Below are 24352 nucleotides of genomic sequence, written 5' to 3'. Positions count from 1 at the left end.
GTAATTCTTCTTAAAGTTTTCAATTTCCAATCCTTACCTGAATAACAAATCATTCTTCATATGATTGAACTTTGCACTATGAAAGTGAAATTACAAAAGCTTTTAAAATAATGATGGGAATTCTAATGTCTGTTCTAGGATGCCTGGGTGGCTCAGTTGGTTAAGTGTCTGTCTTCAGCTCAGGTCATGATTTGAGGGTCCTGGATGAGTCCCACACTGGGCTCCCTGCTCAATGGGGAGCCTGCTTCTCCCTCTCTACCATTTCCCCCCTGCTCGTGCTTTCTCTCTCACTCTCTCTCTCAAATAAATAAATAAAAATCTTTTTAAAAAAACCTAATGTCTGTCTTAGGCTATCTATTGTTTTACAATTTGTATTTAAAGTTATATGGATATTCTCTGTCCCCCTCTCCTCTCACTCTCTCTGTCTTCTTCTCTCCTCCCCTCCTCCCTTCTCTCCCTTCCTCCCTTCCCTCCCTCCTCCCTTCCTCCCTCCTCCCTTCCTCCCTCTCTTTTGTCCTTTCTTTCTTTGTTATTTAATACTGGATTTCATAGATGCATATAGAAAGATACATTTTTTAATCCAATGTCACCAGAATTCCATGAATGATACATAAGAATCTTAATATAATGAAGTTTTTAGTGTGTAATCAGCAATTAATATACTGATAAGTCATCAGTATGTCAAATTTCAAATATCATTTATCTAAAAAGCTGGAAATGAATATGAATAGTGGTTTTGTTTTGAAATTTGAACAAATTATTTGCCATCTATTTCTTGAAATGTGAATTATTTGTTAGCTTCAAGAATCACTTTTCCACATGGGAAAGACTTTTCATTGCTAGTTTTCTATTATTTTATTTAACAAGTGGTATTTTGCTGTAATAAACATAAAAATCAACTTTTTTCCTTACATTTTGATTCAAATTGCAAAACAGGGTAGTCTAATTATATAACTAGTAAATTATAGCAGTAATTTTTCTAAGGGCTCTTAAAAATTGCCATAATATATAATCTTATTTAATTAAACTGATTATATTTTAAACTGAATTTATAGATTTCTTTTTATTTTCTCAATCTTATTAGGCCAACAAATTAAATCAACACAAGAATATAAATGCTTTATATTTTAATACATGAATATATAAATATGGTGAATTCCAAATGGTCTTATTACTTTATACTGTTTAAAATCATACTAACATTCCCTTCAATTTTCAACAAAACACCCAGTTCTAAGTCAGTTTCTGATTATGTATTTGAAGTTGGTTTCATAAATATGATCAGTCTGATGATATAATGTAACAAGTTTTCTTAAACTCTGGGTTTTGTGAATTTAAGTTTATCATTTCCATAATAAATCTAACCTTCCTAGGATCTGAAATACTTCCCCATTTTTGAAGGAACTAACCCATCTCAAGAATGTCAAAGATTCCATTTCAGAAAACTTAAGTTGTATATCAGCCAAGATATTTTTGGCCAGCAAATACCGGATTTTCTTCTTGCCATTGACACTGATCCCTTATTCGAGTTACTGTAGCAATGACTTCACAAATTATGAAACAGTTGGTTTTAGAGTTTGTGCCATTAATTTGGCTACATTTAACCATATTGCTTTTTTTTCCCCTGCTTCTAATTTGCAACTCTAATTCATCATGTAGCTAACTCCATTCCTCACTGACTGTTTTGTTCAATTCTGAAATTCTTTTCTCTCATTACATGGCAATATATTCTATTTTGTATCTAAAGACACTCTAATGTTGTTTTATTGGCATCTTAACAACTGCATATAAAAATTTTTGATAATTATTTGGTTTTTGTACAATATTTGGATTGACATGACTCCACTATTTTATTTATCTGCATATATTGTAACTTACTCTGCTTTCATGTTAAAATTAACAGCACACCTTAACAAAACCATCCACCATCCTTTCCCAAACATACAGAAATAAGTATGTTATTTGTATGATTAAGAGAGCAAAATATAAATTTGCAAAAATCTAATAAAGCTATGTGAAATATATGTAAAATCTCCACAGTGTCTAATGTGTCTACACTTCGGTAGAATGGAAGCTACAAAAGAATTATAAGACATAATCCACAGCTCTGTGATGTCTATTGAATTATTAGAGAAAAGAAAAGCATATGCTTTATACAAATAAACCAAAAGGAGAGTATACAATTCAATTCTGTGTGTTTGTGTATGTGTGTAAAATCTCATAAAAATTTAATGTAAATTATTGTTAAAGTTTAGAGAGTATGATGTCATGCATTAATTTAGATTAATTTCATAAGGAACCAATGAGGTTCATAGAACATGTGTGAATGTTCCCATTTCACAGGAAAAAAAAGACAATCTCAGCAGTTTCATCATTAGAACATTTGAAGATTTGTCTGGGTAGCATATATGCGAGCGGAGCACATTTCTTTAGTTCCTGCATTGCAGTTATTCTCTGTTTTGTGCCTTTACCCTAAGATGTGTGAGTGTTTTATTTATAAAAGGAAGTTGCATTTTATCAAAGTGAAGGTAAAGGCATCTAGTGAATGGTGAGTGAGAAGACTTGCAGGGGCATGATTAACTCCAGTCTTGAGAGACCAGAAAGGATGCTAATGATCCAACCTGTGGACATCTGAGATTCATATCTACACATGAGCTATAGTTCATGTCCCCAAAAGAAAAGCAACCAAACATTTAAAAATCTTTACTCTCAGCAATTAGTCTTTTAAGAATCATGAAAACCTGGTCGTCTTCACTAGATATTCTGCTTACTCTGGACTTTGTTTTGTTGTGAATGTATTTAAGAAGTGGTAATGTAGGTTGACTTAAAAATATTAATATTTCCTATCTCCCCGCACTAAAAGAACCTACTACCAGCTATATGATTTCAGTATTGTTCCCAAGTAGCCAGAAAACAATGTCCTAACTCGTGAGTTATTTATATTTCAAAGGCTTCAAAGATTTTCGTTTTATGGGAAAAAGGGCAATATTTACATAATACCTACATTCAATATTTTCATGTCTGCATGTGTGTTTACAGTATTTAATATTTGGTTTATATAGTAACTTAAGGCTACTTGCACATTTATGGAAAATTCTTTAAAATGGAGTATCTGAAAATTACAATGTATTTTAACTACCTCACAAGGAAAACCATTCCTTTCATATCTATGTAATAGTATTTTAGAAACATTTTAGATATAATTTTATTTTATGAATCCAATAATAGCATTTTAAGAATGAGTTTCTATTCCCCTTGAGTTTGTCACTGTGTCTATAATAAAACCAGGGCATGCACACAGACACTTGATTCTCAGAGCTTAAGACTGTTTTTGCTACAACAAGCTGATACTTCTTCCTACCTACAACCCTAGTGTGCCTGGATATAATAGAATTCAAATCAATACGTATTGTTTTTAAATTAGACTACCTAAGCTATAATTTGGGGTTTCTCAGTATGACAAAGTTGTTGTTGATAGTGGGTTTTTTACATTTTTATTTGTGATTATTGTTTAAGCTTTATTTTTTGTGTGTTATCTGATTTTTTGCTTCCTTTGTCTTATAAGCAATTTTTAGTCATAAACCATTCAGTATATGTCATTTCAAATTATAAGAACATGTATATACTTATGAAGTTATAGAATTGTGAATTTAAATATGTAATATTTCATATAATACTTAATCAGTTATATATTTATCTGTACATAATATTTTATAATAACAAGACATATCTGATAGGTATAGTTGCAGTATCTCACCCTCACACCTTGCCTCTTGACATTGGGTTTTGGAGAGTTTGTTTTAATGCTGATAAAAAAAAAACAAAGATGCAAAGGTGAAGTTAGCTAAAGATGCAAAAGGGAAGGGCTTTCAAATTAGATTGTACTGCTATTTTTTGATTGGCCTTAACAATATTCAATGAAGAAAAGATTGTTCTCCCTCTTCCTCTCAATTCAGCTCTTATGGAGGACACGGTCATTGATCTTCCAAGTGCAGAATCTGAGCAGAAGTTGGGGCATAAAAAAGTTCCAATGTTTGAGATTTGGAAAGGAAGAGGGTTGCATATTATGAAAGTCAGCATCATGAGTTAACTAGGTGTTGAAAAGTAGCAACAGTTTGGCCAAAAGATAAGGAAATAATTTCTATCACAAGGAGCCACGGTGCATAGATGATGTAAGCAGAAAACTTGTATATGTTCTAGCATGAGTCAGAGGTTTGGTATGAGGCATATTTGGGTTTGACTGTCAATTTTACCAATTAATACTTTCTTGGAATCTGAAAGAGTTTCCTTCTCTCAATATTTATGATCTGGAAACTGAGAAGCAGGGCATAAAATGATTTCTAGTTCCGGGCCGCCTGAGTGGCTCAGTTGGTTAAGCGACTGCCTTCAGCTCAGGTCATGATCCTGGAGTCCTGGGATCGAGTCCCACATCGGGCTCCCTGCTCAGTGGGGAGTCTGCTTCTCCCCCCGACCCTCCCCACTCTCATGCTCTCTCTATCTCATTCTCTCTCTCAAATAAATAAATAAAATCTTTAAAAAAAATGATTTCTAGTTCCAAGAATTTGAGTCACTGTAAATGGATTGTCTAGTATACATATAACCCACTGCTGAAGTTAATTTCTTTTCTTCAACCAACTACAGGGTAAACATAAACACCCCAATACTCTTATGGATACTGGATCATGGAGGAAATTATACATATATCTTTTTCATTTGAGTGATATCACCTTGTTCTGCAACTGAAAAACTATATAAACCTGAATGCATGGCAGGTTGGAACCATACAGCGGTGAAGGAATTCCTTCTGGTAGGTTTAAGTGAAAACCCTAATTTGCAGATCCCTCTTTTTTTGCTTTTCACCCTTACTTATTTCACCACTCTGGCAGGTAACTAGAGGATGATTATCTTGATCTGGTTAAATGCCCAACTTCATACTCCGATGTACTTCTTCCTTAGCAACCTCTCTTTTTGTGATATATCCTACCCTACTGTCTTTGCTCCTAAGATGTTGGTCAATTTCCTATCAAAACACAAGTCCAGCACATTTTCTGGTTGTGTTCTACAGAGTTTCTTTTTTGAGGGATATGTAATGACAGAGGGCATCCTCCTATCTATGATGGCTTATGACCGCTATGTGGCAATAGCTAATCCCTTGTTGTATACAGTCATAATGACCCAAAGGGTTTGTATTCAGATGGTCCTCGCATCTTACTTGGGTGGGCTCATTAACTTGCTCATGCACACAATAGGTTTGCTCAAACTAGACTTCTGTGGTCCTAACATTGTGAATCATTATTTCTGTGACATTCCCCCTCTTCTGAGACTCTCCTGTTCTGATGCCCATAACAATGAAATGCTGCTTTTAATATTCTTTGGGGTCATTGCAATGTTCACTTTCACTATCATCATAGTCTCTTATATGTGCATCATCATTGTCATCCAAAGAATCCGCTCAGCTGAGGAGAGGAACAAAGCTTTCTCCACTTGTGCCTCTCATCTGACTGCCGTGACCTTATTCTATGGGTCTGTGACCTTTAGTTACATCCAGCCAAGTTCTCAGTATTCCCTGGAACAGGAGAAGGTCTCTGCTGTGTTTTATACATTGGTGATCCCCATGCTAAACACACTGATTTATAGCCTATGAAATAAGGATGTGAAAGATGCAGTCAAAAGGTCAGTAGGGTGGAAGAGAACTCCCAACTGACCCAATCTTGTCCATGGCTTTGTTAGCCTAACATTAAATAGATAGACTTTCCTTAAAATTGTATCGCAGACACGAACACCAACAAAACTATAATCAAGGTAGTCTCATGAAATTGAAGACATGAGTGTTGAGTTTGACACGAAGACTGAAAATCACTATATTTTACCATTCATTATTTTGTGACTCAACAGTTTCATTCTCTCAAGAGCTAGTACATTTTTTTTCCCTAACAAATTCTGATGCTAAACTCTGAAAGATATCACTATGGGTTTAAAAGACTCTCACACTGATTCAAATGAAAAAAACACTCCGGGCGCCTGGGTGGCTCAGTTGGTTAAGGGACTACCTTCGGCTCAGGTCATGATCCTGGAGTCCTGGGATCGAGTCCCACATCGGGCTTCTAGCTCAGTGACGAGCCTGCTTCTCCCTCTGACCTTCTCCCCTCTCATGCTGTTTCTCTCTCTCTCACTCTCTAATACATAAATAAATAAAATCTTTAAAAAAAAAAGAAAAAGAAAAAAACACCCCAACAATAGGAATTTATCAAATGCATTCTTATCTCAGAGAAAAAGTGAAATAGCCTCTTGGCACGATTTTCTTGGATCAGATCTTTTTGTTGTTATTGTTGTTCTAAAAATGCTATCATCCAAGTAAAGACATGTATCTCCATTTTTGTATTTAAATTATATATCTTAATGGTATCTTAGAATAGCTATAGAAAAAAATAACTGTCATTAGTTATAATTTATGCATTCAACACTCTTCTGTTTAGTCCCTTTACTTGTACCAGTTACTCTGTGATATCCAAACGTTAAAATATTTAAGATATGGGACAAAAGCTGTTAGAGGAACAGGTAATGGAGGGATATGGTAAACGAGTTTGCAAAGTATTGTGTGAAGATGAATGCATTACCTAATATTACATCTCAAACTTTTGGAAAGCATGACTGTGTACTGGATATATAAAATAAAATTGTGTCATTACTATTATAAAGAAATATATGTATATATAAATGGGTATATCCACACACATATATATATACATATAGTAAGCTAAAGATCGAGAGACTGATAAAGCAAATAAGTAATTGCAGTTTGTATCTATAGTTAAGGAACACAGTAGAGATCATTTAAATATTCTTGCAAATCTGTCTTATTCTTGAATATGTTCTATAAGTTTGAAGTGTTTCAAAATAAAAAAAAAGGAAAATATACACTTTTACTTCTGGATGAAGTACGTTGTGATCAAAAGAACATCTATGTAAAAATAACAAGAAAAGCAAGATGATAAGAATTATCTGTTGAATGAAGTGAGTAGCTATTGAAGAAAAGGGAGCTGGAGGGGCTTAGGCTTCAGAGAGGCATGAACTTGGAGATGTGAGCTAACTTAGTCTCACTGATTCAGGGCACATTTGACATTGCAGGCTTGGCTTGCATGGAGGGTTCTGGAAAGGGTTCAGCAGACTCAGGAGAGGTTCAGGCAGATATTTTTCAGGTTTCAGCACACGGTTCCATTTCTTCTCAGGGCATTAGCCATATTCTGGGTCTGAAGACCAGGTAAACAAATAGCAGAGGGATGAACACACAATAGACTAGATAGATAGATGATATAGATAGATGATGATAGACGATGATAGATAGATGATAGATAGATAGATAGATAGATAGATAGATAGATAGATAATAGATTTAAATGGAAAACTTCTGGGAGTGCCTGGGTGCCTCAGTCTATTAAGCGTCTGACTCTTGATTTCTACGCAGGTCATAATCTTAGGGTAGTGAGATGGAGCCCTGTGTTGGGCTCTGTGCTGAGCATGGAGCCTGCTTAAGATTCTCTCTCTCCCTCTCCCTCTGCTCCCCCCTCCCTAAATAATTGAAAAGAAAGAAAAAGAAGAAAGAAAGAAAGAAAGAAAAGAAAGAAAGAAAAAAGGAAGGAAGGAAGGAAGGAAGGAAGGAAGGAAGGAAGGGAGGGAGGGAGGGAGGGAGGGAGGGAGGGAGAGAGGGAGGGAGGGAGGGAGGGAGGAAGGAAGGAAGGACGAACTTCTAAAAAACAGAGAGAAATATTTGGTGTTGTCCCAAACAATACAAATATTAAAGATTGCCATCTTCCAAAGCAGGGGCTCCTGTGCCTTGTAACTGTTCTGGGGAAAGAGAAAACAGTGGTCCTCTCGGCTGTTATGTGGTCTGAGGAGATGAACTGGATTATATCGGAGCTTAAACACACAACTGTTTCCCCCCGCCCACCCGCCCCCCTCCACACACACACACAGGAAATTGGATGGGATGGAAGGTGGAGAGTATAAGAAACTGGTCTGGGCCACAGGGGTACATTGAAATCTCCCACTCTCCTGCTGTGCTTAGAAGGCACGAAATCCTGCTAGAAGGAAGAGCTACCAACAAATGTAATAAAGGTTTCCTCCCCAGAACATTTGCCAGATTTTGGTCTTGCTGTAAGCCAGGCAAAAAGGGCTAGAGTTTTCTTTGTGAAGCACAGAAGATTCAGATTTTTGCAGATTCAAATGGAGTTGGAAAGACAGTGATATTTTTCTCAGTCTTTAGGTGCTTGGTTGATAAGATTCCACCAGAAGTAGAGGCCTGCATCAGACACAAGACTGGCAGCCCCCTGAAAATATTGGCTGCAATTTGAATATGTGCAGGCACATCTCACTTTATTATGCTTCTCTTTAATTTCACAACTACCATGATTTTTTCCAAAATTGAAGGTTCATGGCATCCCTGCATCAAGCAAGTCTATCAGTGTCACTTCTCCAACAGCATTTGCTCACTTTTTATCTCTGTGTCACATTTTGGTAATTCTTGCAATATTTCAAGCTTTTTCAATATTATATTTGTTACAGTGATCTGTGATCAATGATGACGACTCGCTGGAGGCTCAGATGATGGTTAGCATTTTGTAGTAAGAAAGCATTTTTAAATTAAGGTATGCACACTGGCTTTTTTAGATGCAATGCTATTGCACACTTGATAGACTATAGCATAATATAAACATAATTTTTATGTGCACTGGGAAACCAAAAAAGTCATTCGACTCACTTTATTGCAATGTTCTGGAAGCAAACCCACAATATCTCCAAGGTATAGCTGTATAGAGCAGGGAGCTCAGTTCACACCACCAAAGAATTAAAACTTAATTGTCTATAGTGTTTAAGGGCTAGAGAGAGAGAGAGAGGGAGAGAAGCCCACCTCTGAATCAATGTCTTGGGAAATCTACACCCAAACAGGGAGAAGGCAGAAGAAAAATGAGGTCTAACTTCAATCCAGTCTAGAACCAGCGCAAATAATATCTGAATTAATTTAGTCAGCCTCTCATCTGTTATGCCTTTTTAGAAAGAATAAAGCCCTCCCTGGCAGAAAGTAATGTCATCTTCACTTTCTATGTATCTTTAATCACATGCAAAGAACCAGAAATTATTTTTAAAAAGAGTAAGAATGAGTGGGAGAACACAAAATATAAGCAGGATCACAGAAGAACTATGAACCTTAACTTTAAATTCACATCATACATGAAGATTGATTTAAGATGGATCATAGAAGTAAATGCGTGAAAGATGAAAAAAAATAGAGCCTCTAGAGATAAATATAAGTCTGTATCTTCATAAACATTTCTTAATAAGGATATACAGGGACACCTGGTGGTTGAGTTAGTTAAGCGTCTGCCTTCCGCTCAGGTGGTGATCCCAGGGTCCTGGGACTGAGTCTCACATTAGGCTTCCTGCTCAGCGGGAAGCCTGCTTCTCCCTCTGCTTGTGCTCTCTTTTTCTCTCTCTGACAAATATATTTTTAAAAATCTTTTTTAAAAAAGGATATACAAACACTAAAATAAAAAGAACAATGGGAGAATAGATCTGTGTTTTATTTATTTATTCTTTCTCGAAATTTTTATTTAAATTCCAGTTGCTTGACATACAGTATAATATTCGTTTCAGGTGTAGAATTGAGTGATTCAACACTTCTATACAACACCCAGTGAGGTTTTGTTTTAAATGAGGACTTCTGTCCCTGGAAATACACCATTACAAGACTAAAAAGGTAAGCCACAGAATATGGAAAAATATTCATAGTGTACTGGCAAAAGATTCATCCAAAATATTTAAAAAGAACTGCCGGTCAATAAAAGACAAATAAGACAACTAAATATGGAAAAAAAATAGAAAAACATTTATATGAAAGTCATTCAAAATAACCAATAAGCATATGTAAAAATGTTTAATGTCATTACTCACACATTTCCAACAGGTGTATGAAAATGATACAGGCAGTTTGGAGAACTGTCTGATGGTAAACCGAATATACGGCTAGCTTATGTCCCAAGATTTCCCAGCTATGAATGTGTGTGTTCACAAACATACACGAACAATAATTCTCAGCAGTTTTATTCATAATATTTATACTTATAAACTAGAAACAAAAACCAGACCATTTTAAATTCTTAATCGCAGGAAACAAACTGAGGGTTGCTGGAGTGGGGGGTGGGGTGGGAGGGATGGGGTGACTGGGTGGTAGACACTGGGGAGGGTATGTGCTCTGGTAAGCGCTGTGAATTGTGCAAGACTGTTGAATCACAGATCTGTACCTCTGAAACAAATAATGCAATATATGTTAAGAAAGAAAAGAAGAAGAAGAAGAAGAAGAAGAATGTAGCAGGAGGGGAAGAATGAAGCGGTGGAAATCGGAGGGGGAGACGAACCATGAGAGACAATGGACTCTGAGAAACAAACAGGGGTGTTTAGAGGGGAGGGGGGTGGGAGGATGGGTTAGCCTGGTGGTGGGTATTAAAGAGGGCACATTCTGCATGGAACACTGGGTGTTATGCACAAACAATGAATCATGGAACACTACATCTAAAACTAATGATGTAATGTATGGGGATTAACATAATAAAAAAAACAGACCATTTTAAGGAATACATTAATAAATTTTGATATGTTCATAAAATGGCAGGCTAAACATCACTTTTTTAAAAAAGCTACTGATGTACAATAAGGTAAATGAATGTCACAAATGTTATGCTCAATAAAGAAAAGCAGAAACTAAAAGTCCATATATTTAAAAAAAGAAAAGTCCATGTGTAGGATTCCATTTGTGTAAGGTTTAACAACAGATAAATTTAAGTTATGGTAATATAGCTATGAGGGACCATTCTGTAGTGCTGGAAATATCTGTATCATTACGATTTGTGTGGTGGTTATGCTCATGTGTATATACATAAAATTGAAATAAATTGTATACTTGGGGTGCCCGGGTGCCTCTGTCAGCTAGGCATCTGCCTTCAGCTCAGGTCATGCATGATCCAGGGGTTCTGGGATCAAGACCCACATCCAGCTCCCAGCTCAGCAAGGAGTCTGCTTCTACCATTCCCTCTGACCTTCCCTGTTGCTCACATTTTCTCTCTCTCTCTCTCCGTCTGTCTCTCAAATGAATAAATAAAAAAGAAATCTGAAATAAATTATATATTTAATATCAGGGCACTTTACAATGTGGTATGTGTATGCATGTGTATATAATTCCTGAACAAGTGTTCAGAGGAAAAGACAAAAAAATGGAATTTCAATGAAAATATGAAAAGCAAAGGGAAGGGTAAATTGGAGATTTGTGGGTAATTACAAATTGTGATTGAATTTTGACTGTACAACAATAATAATATTTTATTAGGAGGTTTAAAATAAATAGAATATAAATGCATGGAAACAATGCAAAAAGCAGTGTGGATCAGTGGGATTAAATCTTCTAAGGCTTTTTTTTTTTTTAAGATTTTATTTATTTATTTGACAGAGAGAGACAAAGCGAGAGGGGGAACACAAGCAGGGGGAGTGGGAGAGGGAGAAGCAGGCTTCCCGCGGAGCAGGGAGCCCGATGTGGGGTTCAAGCCCAGGACCCTAGGATCATGACCTGAGCCGAAGGCAGACGCTTAACGACTGAGCCACCCAGGCACCCCAATCTTCTAAGGCTTTAATAAGAAAAGTGAAATAAGGAATGGAGTGCATTATACTTAATATTTCAAATTGCATAATTTAAAATGGAAGCCAATCCATAACATAGTAAATGCAAAAGTTAGAACAATAAAAAATATAAATCGAGACATCTTAAAAACTTAATAGGCAAAACATTTCTTAATTAAGACACAAAATGACCATTAAGGAGAAAGTAAGGAGCATTGAGTTACATTGATATTTAAAAATATATTTATAGGGGTGTCTGGGTGGCTCAGTCGTTAAGCGTCTGCTTTCGGCTCAGGTCATGGTCCCAGGGTCCTGGAATTGAGCCCCGCATCGGGCTCCCTGCTCGGCGGGAAACCTGCTTCTCCCTCTCCCACTCCCCCCGCTTGTTTTCCCTCTCTCGCTGTCTCTCTCTGTCAAATAAATAAATAAAATCTTTTTAAAAAAATTATAGAATGAAAAAGTAAACCAGAGTCAGTGAAAATAGTTTCCCTACATATTTATGAAACTATAATCAAAATGTATAAAGAAATCTTACAAACTAATAAAACCAAGATAGACAACATAATAGAAAAAAAGGTGCGGACAGGGGGCAAAATATCTGCAAGGCACATGACACAATAAATATTGAAAATCTCTCAACTTCCAGTAAAAATAAAGGAAAGTTGCTCAACTTTATTAGAAATCTGGGGAAAGAAAATTAACCACAAAATGATATGACAATAAAAATAGTATACGAAATCAGGGTCACCTGTCTCTCAGTTGGTGGAGCAAGTGACTCTTGATCTCAGGGTTGTGAGTTTGAGGCCCGTGCTGGTTGTAGAGATTATTTTAAAAAATAAAATCTTTTTTAAAAAGTTTCCAATATCAAGTGCTGAAGAGATGGAGCAGCTACAACTCTCATAAAGCACTGACAGAGATGTTACTCAGAACAACTTTGAAAAAATAATTGCCAGTACTTAACAAAGCTGCACATACAAAATGCAGAACATTAACACTGTATTACATATAAAGTGTAGGTTTAACAGAAATTTACAAGACCTACAAAGAAACAGAAAAATGTAATACATTGGACTCAGGAAAAAAAGAAGTCAGTAGAAACTGAATGACCCAGATGTTAGATTGAGCAAATTTTTTGACCATCTTGCTCTTGCTTTCCTACCATGGAGGCTCTGCTTGTGGTTATCATATATTAAAGAAGAAGTTTGAATTTCAATCTTACTACTGTAACTACTATCATTTACCCTATTTTTATATCACTGTGTTAGACAAATACAACTTTTCTGTGTGATTGATTGTTTGGGGGGAATATAGAGAAATAATCCATTGGATTGAGCAGTTATATGGTTCCTAAATAAGCTAAAGTATTGAATATTTTTTTCTTCCACTGGTAAGTGAAACTCACTTATTTGACTCTCTCATATAAATACATTTTGAAAATCAGTTAAAAGTACAAAAAACAAGATGAAGAAGACACAAACATTATGTTTTAATTTTATTCTTATAGCTTTGCATGGTGGCAGTATTGCAGCCAATGAGGTTTATCCGAGGCGCGATTATTGCTAATTTTATTCTTATAAACACAGAGTAAGAGGAATTTATAATTTGGCCATTTTTTCTCACCCCTTATCCTACGCTTCAATTTCTTTTTCTACATTAACGTCAAAATTGGTAGGCAACATCTAGTGAAACAATGAAAAACCGGTGTTTTAATCAGTGTGGAATATTTTTCCCTAAAGGATGAATTGCAGTCTGTCATAATTACATATTCCCATAGGGATTATTCACCTATCAGTGTAGATATTTTACATCTAACACAGTTACCTCATTTCTTACTATTTCAATAACTTTGTAATGTTGTTTTTTTCTGTTTTACCTACTGTACTAAAGAAATAGTGTCTCCCAAGTGAAAAGATAAGGAAGCCATCAAAAACACCTCCCTTTATTCTAAAGAGGTAAAACTATAGCATCGTGAACTGTTTAAAATATTTATTTTTATTTGCTACATAGTGTAAAAAGATAGTTATATTTTTTCAGACAAAATGTAATAATCAACCATTGTGCATTAAGTGGAAAAGACATTGCATATTTTAGGAAATGTATTGCAACATCCGAAAAAATATTGTGAAAAAGTATCTGTATGCTTTATAGGTTTGCTTTATTTTACAGGTTTACATTGTTCTTTATCAGAAAAAGTATAAAAACTCTGTTTCCTGAGTCTCCTGAGTAAGATATTTCTATTGGATATCAAAAGCCAATTATAAGTTGCTATTCATCATGTTTCACATTCCAGGTCAGAGTACCCTCTCCTCTCATTCCCAGTGGGCATTTTTCTCAGAAACCAATGCCTCTGGCTATTTTCTAAGGATGACCACAAAGTTTTTGGATGTAGGGCTTTGTCTTTCATCACGTCCAACTTAAAAAAAAAATCGTAGAATATGAACTAAATGTGAAGGCATACATGGAATTTCTCAGTTCAAATGCCATAGTACAGTTAATTCTTATATTTGGATGTATTTGACATTAGTTACCATTAAATCCAAAGTGAGAAGTTTAAAAGAACTTCAATGAGAACACAGATTAAATTTCCAACCTTGATTATTATGCTTTATAAACTAGACTTTGCATTGCATACATTTTAGAATGAAATTCACTTTAGCTTTTTTTTACCTCTCACATAAAAAGAGAAGCATTTAAACACACTTTGAAGCTAAGACCCTAATGTTTTATTTTCTTACTCGTGGAATTTCCTTTTGGAATAAACTAATAAACAGTACTTGAAAAGACTAGAGACTTTCTAGTTAAAAATTTCTAATTTTATAGGTAAAACAACCAGAAAAGTCAACAGCTCAAGTTGCACAGCTAGTTAGGGATTCCAAGGAGTCTTGATAGTGTGGCATGATTATTCTGTTTCAATTTTCTTATCATTAACAGGTACCAAGAAACACACACACACACACATGGCTGCTGTTAATTTGACACTGGTTACAGAATTTATCCTTTTGGGACTGACAGATCGTGCTGAACTGAAAGTGGTCCTCTTTGTTTTATTCCTGCTGATCTATACCATTTCTTTGGTAGGGAATCTAGGAATGCTTTTTCTAATCCAAATAACTCCCAAACTCCAAACACCCATGTATCATATCCTTAGCTGGCTCTCATTTGTTGATACCTGCTATTCATCAGTCTTTGCACCAAAAATGCTGCTGAACTCCTTTGTTGAACGGGAGACAATCTCATTCTCTGCGTGCATCGTGCAATATTTTTTATTTGTGTCACTCCTTACCACTGAGGGCTTCTTGCTGGCAACAACGGCTTATGACCGCTACGTGGCCATCGTGAACTCTTTACTTTACACAGTGGCTATGACTAAAATAGTTTGCATGGTCCTGATCACTGGGTCATGTGTAGGAGGCTTCATCAACTCACTGACACACACGATTGGCTTGGTGAAATTGTCTTCCTGTGGGCCGAATATCATCAGTCACTTCTTCTGTGACCTTCCCCCATTATTGAAGTTGTCATGTTCTGACACATCCATGAATGAACTGTTGCTTTTAATCTTCTCTGGAATTATTGCTATGATCACTTTCTTGATTGTGATGATCTCCTATGTCTTCATTGTGGCTGCTATCCTGAGGATCCGCTCAGCAGCCGGTAGACACAAAGCCTTCTCCACCTGTGCTTCACATTTAACGGCTGTGACTTTATTCTACGGCTCTGTAAGCTTTAGTTACATCCAGCCAAGCTCCCAATATTCCTTAGAACAAGAAAAGGTGGTATCTGTGTTCTATACCCTGGTGATTCCTATGTTAAATCCAATGATTTACAGCCTGAGGAACAAGGAGGTGAAAGATGCTGTGAAAAGAGCTATAGAAATGAAATATTTTCCTTGTTAATTTCACACCATATGTGTCCCAAAATAGCATATAAAGAAGTCTCCTGGATAAGAATATTTATATGAATTTATTAAAGTTTTGAGCCCAAAGAAATCCTAGAGTTTACTTAATGGGAGCCTTCTATTTTACAACAGAAGAAAAAAGTCTAGAAGAATAACAGGTACAAGAGATACGCCTGGTTATTTTGTAAAATAACCTAAAAACCATAGTAAGATCTAAGCTATTTATCTCTGGACGGTTGAAGACACTTTCATTCCTGTACATGTGTAGAAATGAGTACATACAAATAAATATACAGACACCCAAATAGACAGATACAAACATAAGATTAGTAAGTAATAAAATATCTCTTAACTCAGTCTCTCTATTAAGCACAGAAATAAGTAAAATATTTTTAAAGCAAAAAGGATTGGTACTTGAATTATCCACAAAGCTGGCATATGCATGTTCTGAAATTAGCCTGGATTACTTATAGCCAGACATTTTTCAAAATAAATGCAAATACTCAAAAATAGTCAGAAAAAGAATTTGGGTTCTAGATTGCCTGTGTCATTTCATTCCCAGTGGTTAGTCTGGACCATTCTCTGGCGCCTGGCTTTGGTTTCCATGATTGCCTACGAAACCGAACAGGACAGAATGCCACACTTTTACTACCACTCCACGTGGGATGGTTACTAATACTCTGAGAAAACGTACGCTGAAGAATTTGACTTCATGTTTAGAAAGGAGGTCTCAAAGATAGTTTGGGAGTCATGAATAATCAGACCCATTTCCCTTTTTCCATTAAACATCTTCCAGAATATTCTTTAGACTTTAAACAAGAAATTACCTGAAGGTATTCTATGCAGGAGGAAATGTGTGCTATGTATTTCAGGAAGGGAAAATATGTGAAGCCACTGTTTCCCCTCTGATTCAAATTATATGTACAAGTGCATAATGATGGAATCAGGCCCACAAATATTGATTCTTCTGTAGTTATTTCTTTCCCCTAAATTGCTATAAAGTCTCCTATCTAGAAACAAAACAGTGTTCCAGAGAATATCTCCATTTACAAACAAAATTATATTTAATTTTTGGAGATTCTTTTAAATACTGAAATAATAGGAGGCAACTAGCCTAAGCAGCACAATGAGACAGCTGAATACTCTATAGATATTAAGGCATGGTTTTACATGGCAGGCTAGATTAAACTTTTTTTTCCCTCTCAGTGACAGCCAAACTCATGAGTGAATGGCTCCAATATCTGTGAAGGTAGCAAATTGAAATGTGAAAAAAGATAGCAAATTGACATCTTCATTATACTAGAAATCAAGCAAAGAAATTCATATGAAAGTTTACTTTTCAGAATGAAATAATGATACCACCAACAACACCAAGAACATCATATAACATTTGTATGACCCTTTATGATTATCCAAAATCATTTATCTTTTATTTGTTTCAAGATTTTATTTATTTATTTGAGAGAGAGAAAGAGAGAGCATGCACAGGCAGGGAGAGGGGCAGAAAGAGAGGGAGAAGCAGACTCCCAGCTGAACAGGGAGCCTGATGCAGGGCTTGATGAGGGGCTCCATCCCAGGACCCAGGGACCATGATCTGAGCCTAAGGCAGACACTTAACTGACTGAGCCACCTAGGCACCCCTAAAATTATTTAATATATTATTTGAAATTGGGTCCCATAGGGCTACAAATATGTGACATTTATGTCTAAGAGACATTCATATAAATGAATTTGTATTAAAGTTTTGGTTTTCGGAAAAAAGTAAAAGTAAAATAATAATGATAAGTAAATCTAACTTTATATTGTTCTTCACAATTTTTTCAACAGCATTCAATATCTTATGTCCTAGAGTATAAAACACAAGGAATAGTATGTAAGTCAGATAATTAAAACTCAGAAAAACAAATTGAACTCATTCTGTTATAATACTCAGCTCATAAAATAAGGGGCTAGTCAGGATGTAAATAAAAATGTTTACTAAGTGTACATGTGTGGGAGGGGTGTTATTTTATGGAACAAAAGTAAGATATTTGTTTATGTTTAATACTGACTTTCAACTCATCCTAACAAAGAGTTACTGTATTATAGTATATATAGGAACTATATTATATTATAAATGGTAGCTGGATGCTCAAATAAGATAAAAAAGAAAATCCCTTTCCTAAATTGTGAGGCAGATGAAGGGCGTGTGGCAGATTTGTAGGATGAAGATTGGAAAACGAGTAATATATTCTATATAATGGGTAATATACCATATATATACCTGACTCATATATATACATTTATGTGTGTGTGTGTGTGTGCATCACACATATCAGTAAATGCAACTCAGTTAAGCAGATTCTAAATATCCTTAGGTGGTTAATATACTTAGTCAATTAGAAATAAATGAGGACTTCATGAATGAAATATCTGATGCTATTTCTTCAAATTTCATGTAAAATATCAGGATACAAAATTAAGAATGGGCATTTTTAGCTCCAATCCCTCTACCCCCTCCATAAAATCGGTTACTGCTCAACATCAACACTTGGAGAAATCAGGACTTGGCAGATGTTTATCTAACATAACTTTCCTCTTAGCTCACAGAGAATCTCTATTAAATATGTGTTACTTTTTTATTTCACGTGGGTAGACTTGGAGTTTGTAGTTTAGAAATTGGCCTAACTCATCAGGGAAATAAGTTGCTGGCACTATGTGGACTAATTATGGGTACATTTGCACCATGGTCATGTTTGTTATTTATTAAGAGACCCACAGTCAGTGTAATGAATTCATGGTTCCCAAGATTTGAGATTTGGTCTTGTGCTGTGGACACAATAGGGATTACATCAATCCCAGCTTTGATGGCAATTTTCAGTTAGTCCTTGGTCAGTTGTGGCCTGTAAACAAATTGCAACTCCCAGAATTATGGATATCTAAGGAGCATATTTTCATCCCATCAAAAACCTAATCTGCTATAGAATGCCCTCTACAAATGTCCAATGTTTGTCATCCTTCCCCTGTAAAACTAGCTTGTTAAAATTCTACCAATTAAATACGACTTTTTTTTTTTTCAATTTAAGCAAGACCCATCTCTTTCTTTAGAGTTGGTATCAATTAGTCTTAGATATATCTAATGAAGTCTTAAAATTCATATATTCTCACTCTTCATTCTTAGACTGCTCAGATATTCAGTGTTTGCTGAATCAGAATACTGTCCTGAGGGGTGCCTGGGTGGCTCAGTTGGTTAAGCGTCTGCCTTCGGCTCAGGTCATGATCTCATGATCTGGGATCCAGCCCCACACCTGGCTTCCTGCTCAGCGGGGAGCCTGCTTCTCCCTCTCCCTTTGCCCCTCCCTCTGCTTGTACTCTTTCTCTCACTCTCTCTCTCTCTCTCTGTGTCAAATAAATAAATAAATAAATAAATAAATAAATAAATAAATAAAATCTTGGGGGAAAAAAGGAATATTGTCCTAATTTTTCTCACACTGGATATTTCCTATCTTTTCCACTATTTTTCATGCAATATGGTTTCAAATTCCATCATTATTATGTTCACTCCTAGTCTGTTAATGCTAAAAGGCTGTATGGAATAAATAATAAAAGCAACACAAATTTTTACATCAGACAATCATTGTATTAAGGTGTTGTCCTACCATTTCCTATAGTCCAAACTCAGACAATTCCTTTAGTTATTCCAGGCCACGTATAATGTGAATCATATGGATCAGAATATTCAATTAAATAAAATTACATAATGATTAGAGATAATAGTTGTGAAGTGCCTGGAACATATTAAACATTTAATAAATAAAAACCACCCCAACTAGGACCCTACTTAATACTTACTTATCAAAGAAAAGGCAATATTCTTATTAGTAAAATTAATTATAATATTTCCTATATTTTCTATAATATTTCCTAAAAACAGTTAGTCTGTTTTAACTATTGCTTCATTTTAATATACTGCAAATTTTCACCACCTTGTTTTTGTACAGTTGTGTTTGTTGGCTTGGTTGAATTTGACCAGTGTCAGTGACTTATTTATTCTAATTTGCCCCTCTTCCCTTTTTTACTATATGTAAATGCTTCCATTTTACTCTGATTTACCACCTTTTATATTTTTCATTCTATCCTCCAAGTAGCAGCCTACCTAGGATTTCTAAAAATTACATTTCTGTTCAACTACCACTGTGACAAAAATGTTAAACTTGATATTTATTTTAGTGTCTTAATTGGCTAAATTATTTCTTATATTAAAAGGCAATTTAGTGTATCAACACATGCACACTTGCATTCTATCTAGTGATTGCTGATTGCTTCCACTTCTTTTAGGTTATCTCAGATTGAAATATATGTCTATTTTCCATAAGTTACTACCAATAATAATACACGTATATAGAAGCATATTGTCATCAACAAATGGAACTTAGGCCTCTTTAAAACTAAATATATATATAAATACATATATATATAACTATGTTATGTAAGCTATAATGATAAACATTGCTAAAATTCATTTTTAATAATTTAGGTGTTGTTTTGCAGAGGCTTATATAGGTGAGACACGAATTGATGTGACAGTTTTCTCTAAAACTGAGAAATGGCCAAATCCATGAATTGCTACAATTTGGAAAGACAGTGCTGGGACCTTATCTTCCTCAAGTCTCTCTTTGCTCTTTTAATGAAACATGGTATCACAGAATCACTGGGGATTCCATCCTCCAAAGACCCTGAACCAAATATAAGCACAAGTCAGGAAACTAAGAGAAAGGTCTAAGCTTCATCTCAACACCAGGTAAGTGTTATATTTATATGCTCTAACAAAGGAATTATAAATGCTTCTCGAGTCTTCAAAAACAGCAACTCTTAATACATGCTATGAATGGAATGTGAAGAAAAATCATTTGCTTCAGATCTATTCAAATTATTGAGATAAGTGAAATATAATTAGACCATTACCACATCAAATAGTTCTCTTTTTTAAAAATATTTTATTTATTTATTTGGCAGAGATAGAGCAAGGGAGCCCACAAGCAGGGGAGCGGCAGGAAGAGGGAGAGGAGAAGCAGCTCCTCGCTGAGCAGGGAGCCCAATTCGGGGCTGGATCCCAGGACTCCTGAGTCATGACCTGAGCCAAAGCAGCTGCTTAACCGACTGAGCCACCCAAGCGCCCCATCAAATAGCTCTCTGCAGGGCGCCTGGATGGCTCAGTCGGTTAAGTGTCCAACTTGATTTTGGCTCAGATCATGATTTCAGCGTGATGAGATCAAGACCTGTGTGAGGCTCTGTGCTCAGCAGGGAGTCTGCTTGAAATTCTCCTTCTCCCTCTGCCCCTCCCACTCATGCTTTCTCTCTCTCAAATAAATCTTTTTAAAAAAATTAGTGGGTTCATTCCCTATATTCTCACGTAGTGTATTTAGAGCTTCATATAATTATGTAAATTATAAAAGGAAATTTATTTAAAGAAATCCTTTAAAATTTAATTATTACAAGCTGGGAATTGTATTAAATCTGAGAGAGTGGTGATTTTTGACCCTGTTGCCAGAGCTAATTTTTAGATTCAAAGATTAATTTGTTGTGTATAACTGACTTTACAGTAAAAGAAAAATGGCATGAAAGGCAGTCCAGATGAACATTACTACTTGTTAAATGAAAATCAAAGAAACAAATACAAAATCAGTGACTTAAGAGGGAACTCATAGTTAAAGTAACAAATTGGTTTGTTTAAAGTCAAGGGAGGCAGGCAAAGCTATCTAAACAAAATGAAACAAACAAACAAAAAAACACAAAGATCCAAAATATTACTTTAGTCAAAAGCCATTTGTCCGGTATGTCAATAAACAGTCTGGTGTCTGTTTGTTTTACTTATTTGTTTTACTTTGACTATACAGCAAACATTTAGGGGCTGTGCCAGACAGTTTTCATGTATTTTCTTATTTATCACAACTATCTTCTGAGAAAGATTCATAGGTGAAATGGTAGTTAAGCTAGAAACTAAGACTTAGACATGAAATCACAGTTTAATGGAGCAAAAAAGAACACGTCCTTCTTTCTACCTCTGGCATTTCAGTAAAGTAAACATGATCAAAGCAATCTGGTCCCAAGGTTTGCAACACTTGAATTGTTACTAAATAACTTTACAACACACTGTGAGTAAAGGGCAGAGATCCAAAACCATGTCATTCTCACTTTTTATTCAGTATCAGGGAAATATTACCAAAGCCTGGATTATGAGACACCATGTTCATTAATGTTCAATGAAAATAGATTCAATTGTCAAATTAATATGAAGCATGCTTTATATTGATTTCTTTTATTGGAAACTCCCAAAGTGTAATAGTCCATCATGTATTCCTATAAATCCTGGAATGAAGAAAGCTTTCCTCAAAAATTACTTAACCCTGTGTTCCCCTAATATACCAGCTATCATAATCTTATTTTTCATGTAATCTGGATTGTATGAGAAAGCCTAAAATAAAATTAATAATCCTTTTCTTGATAAAAATCCATATTCACACATGATCTAATGTACCAAAAGTATATGCATTGTCCTTGAAATTAGAGTTGAGATTTTTTGACTGCAGGGATCAAAACATATTGAAAAGTTTCTTGATTCAATCTTAATGAAAAAAATCTGATATGGACTAATCCACACCATTGGATAATAAATGCTCTCAGATATCAGAAAATGGGATGACAAATATCTGTTGGAATAGCAGAGAACGACTTCCCAGAACAAGTGAATTTTAACAAAGAAGTAATGTTATGATATAAAATAATTGACTGTTTTTTCACTCTCTATTCTAGACATCCCTAATTCTCATTTTCCATTTTCATGGATAGTCTATAAATTTAATTAGGTTTATATTGTGTATGTATATTATTGTGTAACACATGTCATGTTTTATTTGTCTAAGTTAAAAAGATGTGATAGACAGTAGGTTTGCCAGATGTCTCATAAATTTACCTGTTACGTATTGAGTTTTTGTGTTCTTTGTTAAGGGATGTTTTTCCTCAAATACAGAGTCCTTGCCTTGTGTTCTGGAATGTGGAATATCTGTTACCCCAGGTCCATCTCCTAAACTCTTTCTGTTAAACCTACATTCCTCTGAGCCTTTCCAAGAGAGTTTTGATTCCTCCAAGGTTCTCACGGTGCATAATGTCAGTTTACACCCACTGATGACACTTTGAGTCAACCAAAGTCTCTTATCAGGCTGATTTCTCACACTTGAGAGAATTGAATTTCCTGTGGACTGTGATTGTTAACCAAGACCTTGCAGTTTTCTAAAGATGCTAGTTGATTGAATGTATATATTCACAGTATACTCCAGTTATTTTCATTGTCCTCTTGTTCCCTGCAGATCCCCCATAGTGGGGGACACCCAAATGGCCAACAGAAATGTCAGTGTGGTAACAGAATTCATTCTCCTGGGGCTGACCGACAACCCTGAGCTGAATACCGTCCTTTTTGTGCTGTTTCTCTCCATCTACCTCGCCACTGTGGTGGGCAATGTTTGGATTATCACAGTCATCTGGGCTAGTGCCCAGCTGCATTCCCCCAAGTACTTTTTCCTTTGCCAGTTGGCTTTCTTAGATTTCTGCTATTCCTCAGTCTTTATTCCTAAAATGTTGGTGAACTACATAGCAGGACAGAAAGTCATCTCCTATCGAGGTTGCTTTCTTCAGTATTCCTTCTTCAGCATGTTCCTGACCACCGAATGCTTCCTCCTGGCAGCCATGGCCTATGATTGCTATGTGGCCATTTGCCGCCCACTTCACTACAAAGGCCTCATGACCCGCACGTTCTGCGTCCATTTGGTGACTGCTTCCTACCTAGTAGGTTCTGCTAGCTCACTCACCCACCTGAGCGGCTTGCTCAGCCTGTCTTTCTGTGGGCCCAATGTCATCAACCATTACTTCTGTGATATCCCACTGCTCTTTCAACTGTCCTGTTCTGACACCCGGTACTGCAAGATCTTATTTACTGTCCTCTCTGGCATGACATCAGTGACCGCCTTTCTGATAGTGGTTAGTTCCTATCTGGGAATCCTCCTCACTGTCCTGAAGTTACACTCCACAAGGAGCAGATATAAAGCATTCTCCACATGTGCTTCTCACCTAATGGTTGTAACTCTCTTCTATGGAACAGTGATATTTACTTATCTGGGGAGCAGCTCTAACCACCCACAGGATAGAGCCAAAATCCTCTCCATGTTTTATACTCTTTTGCTGCCAATCCTAAATTTCCTGATATACAGTGTGAGAAACACAGAAGCCAAAGAAGCAATGAAACGAATTATTTTGAGAAAAATATTTGCTCAGTGACCGTGAATTTTCAAGAAGAAACTTTTAAGGAATGTTTATTGATTCTACAGGCACGTGTATTGTTAAATACCTGTGAGATTTGTTGGAGGAAAAAAATGGTATTTTCAAATGTATTCATTATTGGCTTTTGGAAACACACAGACATATATACATATATATATATACATATATAATGTATGTATGCATATATGTACATATACACATGCAATACCTTCTGTCTAGGAGGAAACACACTTCTTCCATCCTCTTGGGTTTACTATTTGAAGACCTGTGAACTAAACTGACAAAAGACAGATTAACAGGTGAATAGGCAAAGTTTATTCATATGTATATAAGATGCAAAAAAAAAAGTAGCTTGTTCAATAATTAGAGAATAGGGGTTCCTATAATTTAGTATGTGAAAGGCTTTTATAGGAAGAACAAACAGGCTTCTGAGGGAAAAAAAGGAGAGATAAGAAATTTTGTGATATTGCTTGTTTA

General features: G+C 35.7%; 2 protein-coding genes and 2 pseudogenes across 2 annotated transcripts; all 4 read left to right on the top strand.

Moving 5' to 3' along the window:
- The first annotated feature begins 4753 nt into the window (after positions 1-4753).
- Positions 4754-5704, top strand: LOC123857977 (olfactory receptor 5J3-like; annotated as a pseudogene).
- Positions 5705-13166: 7462 nt separating this feature from the next.
- LOC123858181 (U4 spliceosomal RNA) lies at positions 13167-13325 on the top strand (annotated as a pseudogene).
- Positions 13326-14621: 1296 nt separating this feature from the next.
- Positions 14622-15560, top strand: LOC123856402 (olfactory receptor 5J3-like). The gene has a single exon (XM_045892605.1). It carries the CDS (start codon positions 14622-14624, stop codon positions 15558-15560), a length of 939 nt encoding a protein of 312 aa, XP_045748561.1.
- A 7373-nt stretch (positions 15561-22933) lies between these two features.
- LOC123856401 (olfactory receptor 5J3-like) lies at positions 22934-23872 on the top strand. Its single transcript, XM_045892604.2, has one exon. It carries the CDS (start codon positions 22934-22936, stop codon positions 23870-23872), a length of 939 nt encoding a protein of 312 aa, XP_045748560.2.
- Positions 23873-24352: the final 480 nt, after the last annotated feature.

The sequence above is a fragment of the Mirounga angustirostris genome, unplaced genomic scaffold (assembly GCF_029215605.1).
Source record: "Mirounga angustirostris isolate CCGP_5_RB_7025 unplaced genomic scaffold, mMirAng1.0.hap1 SCAF_13, whole genome shotgun sequence".
Classification (NCBI taxonomy): Eukaryota; Metazoa; Chordata; class Mammalia; order Carnivora; family Phocidae; genus Mirounga; species Mirounga angustirostris.
The sequence above is the reverse complement of the archived record's forward strand: the minus strand, read 5'-3'. Positions and strand labels throughout refer to the sequence as shown.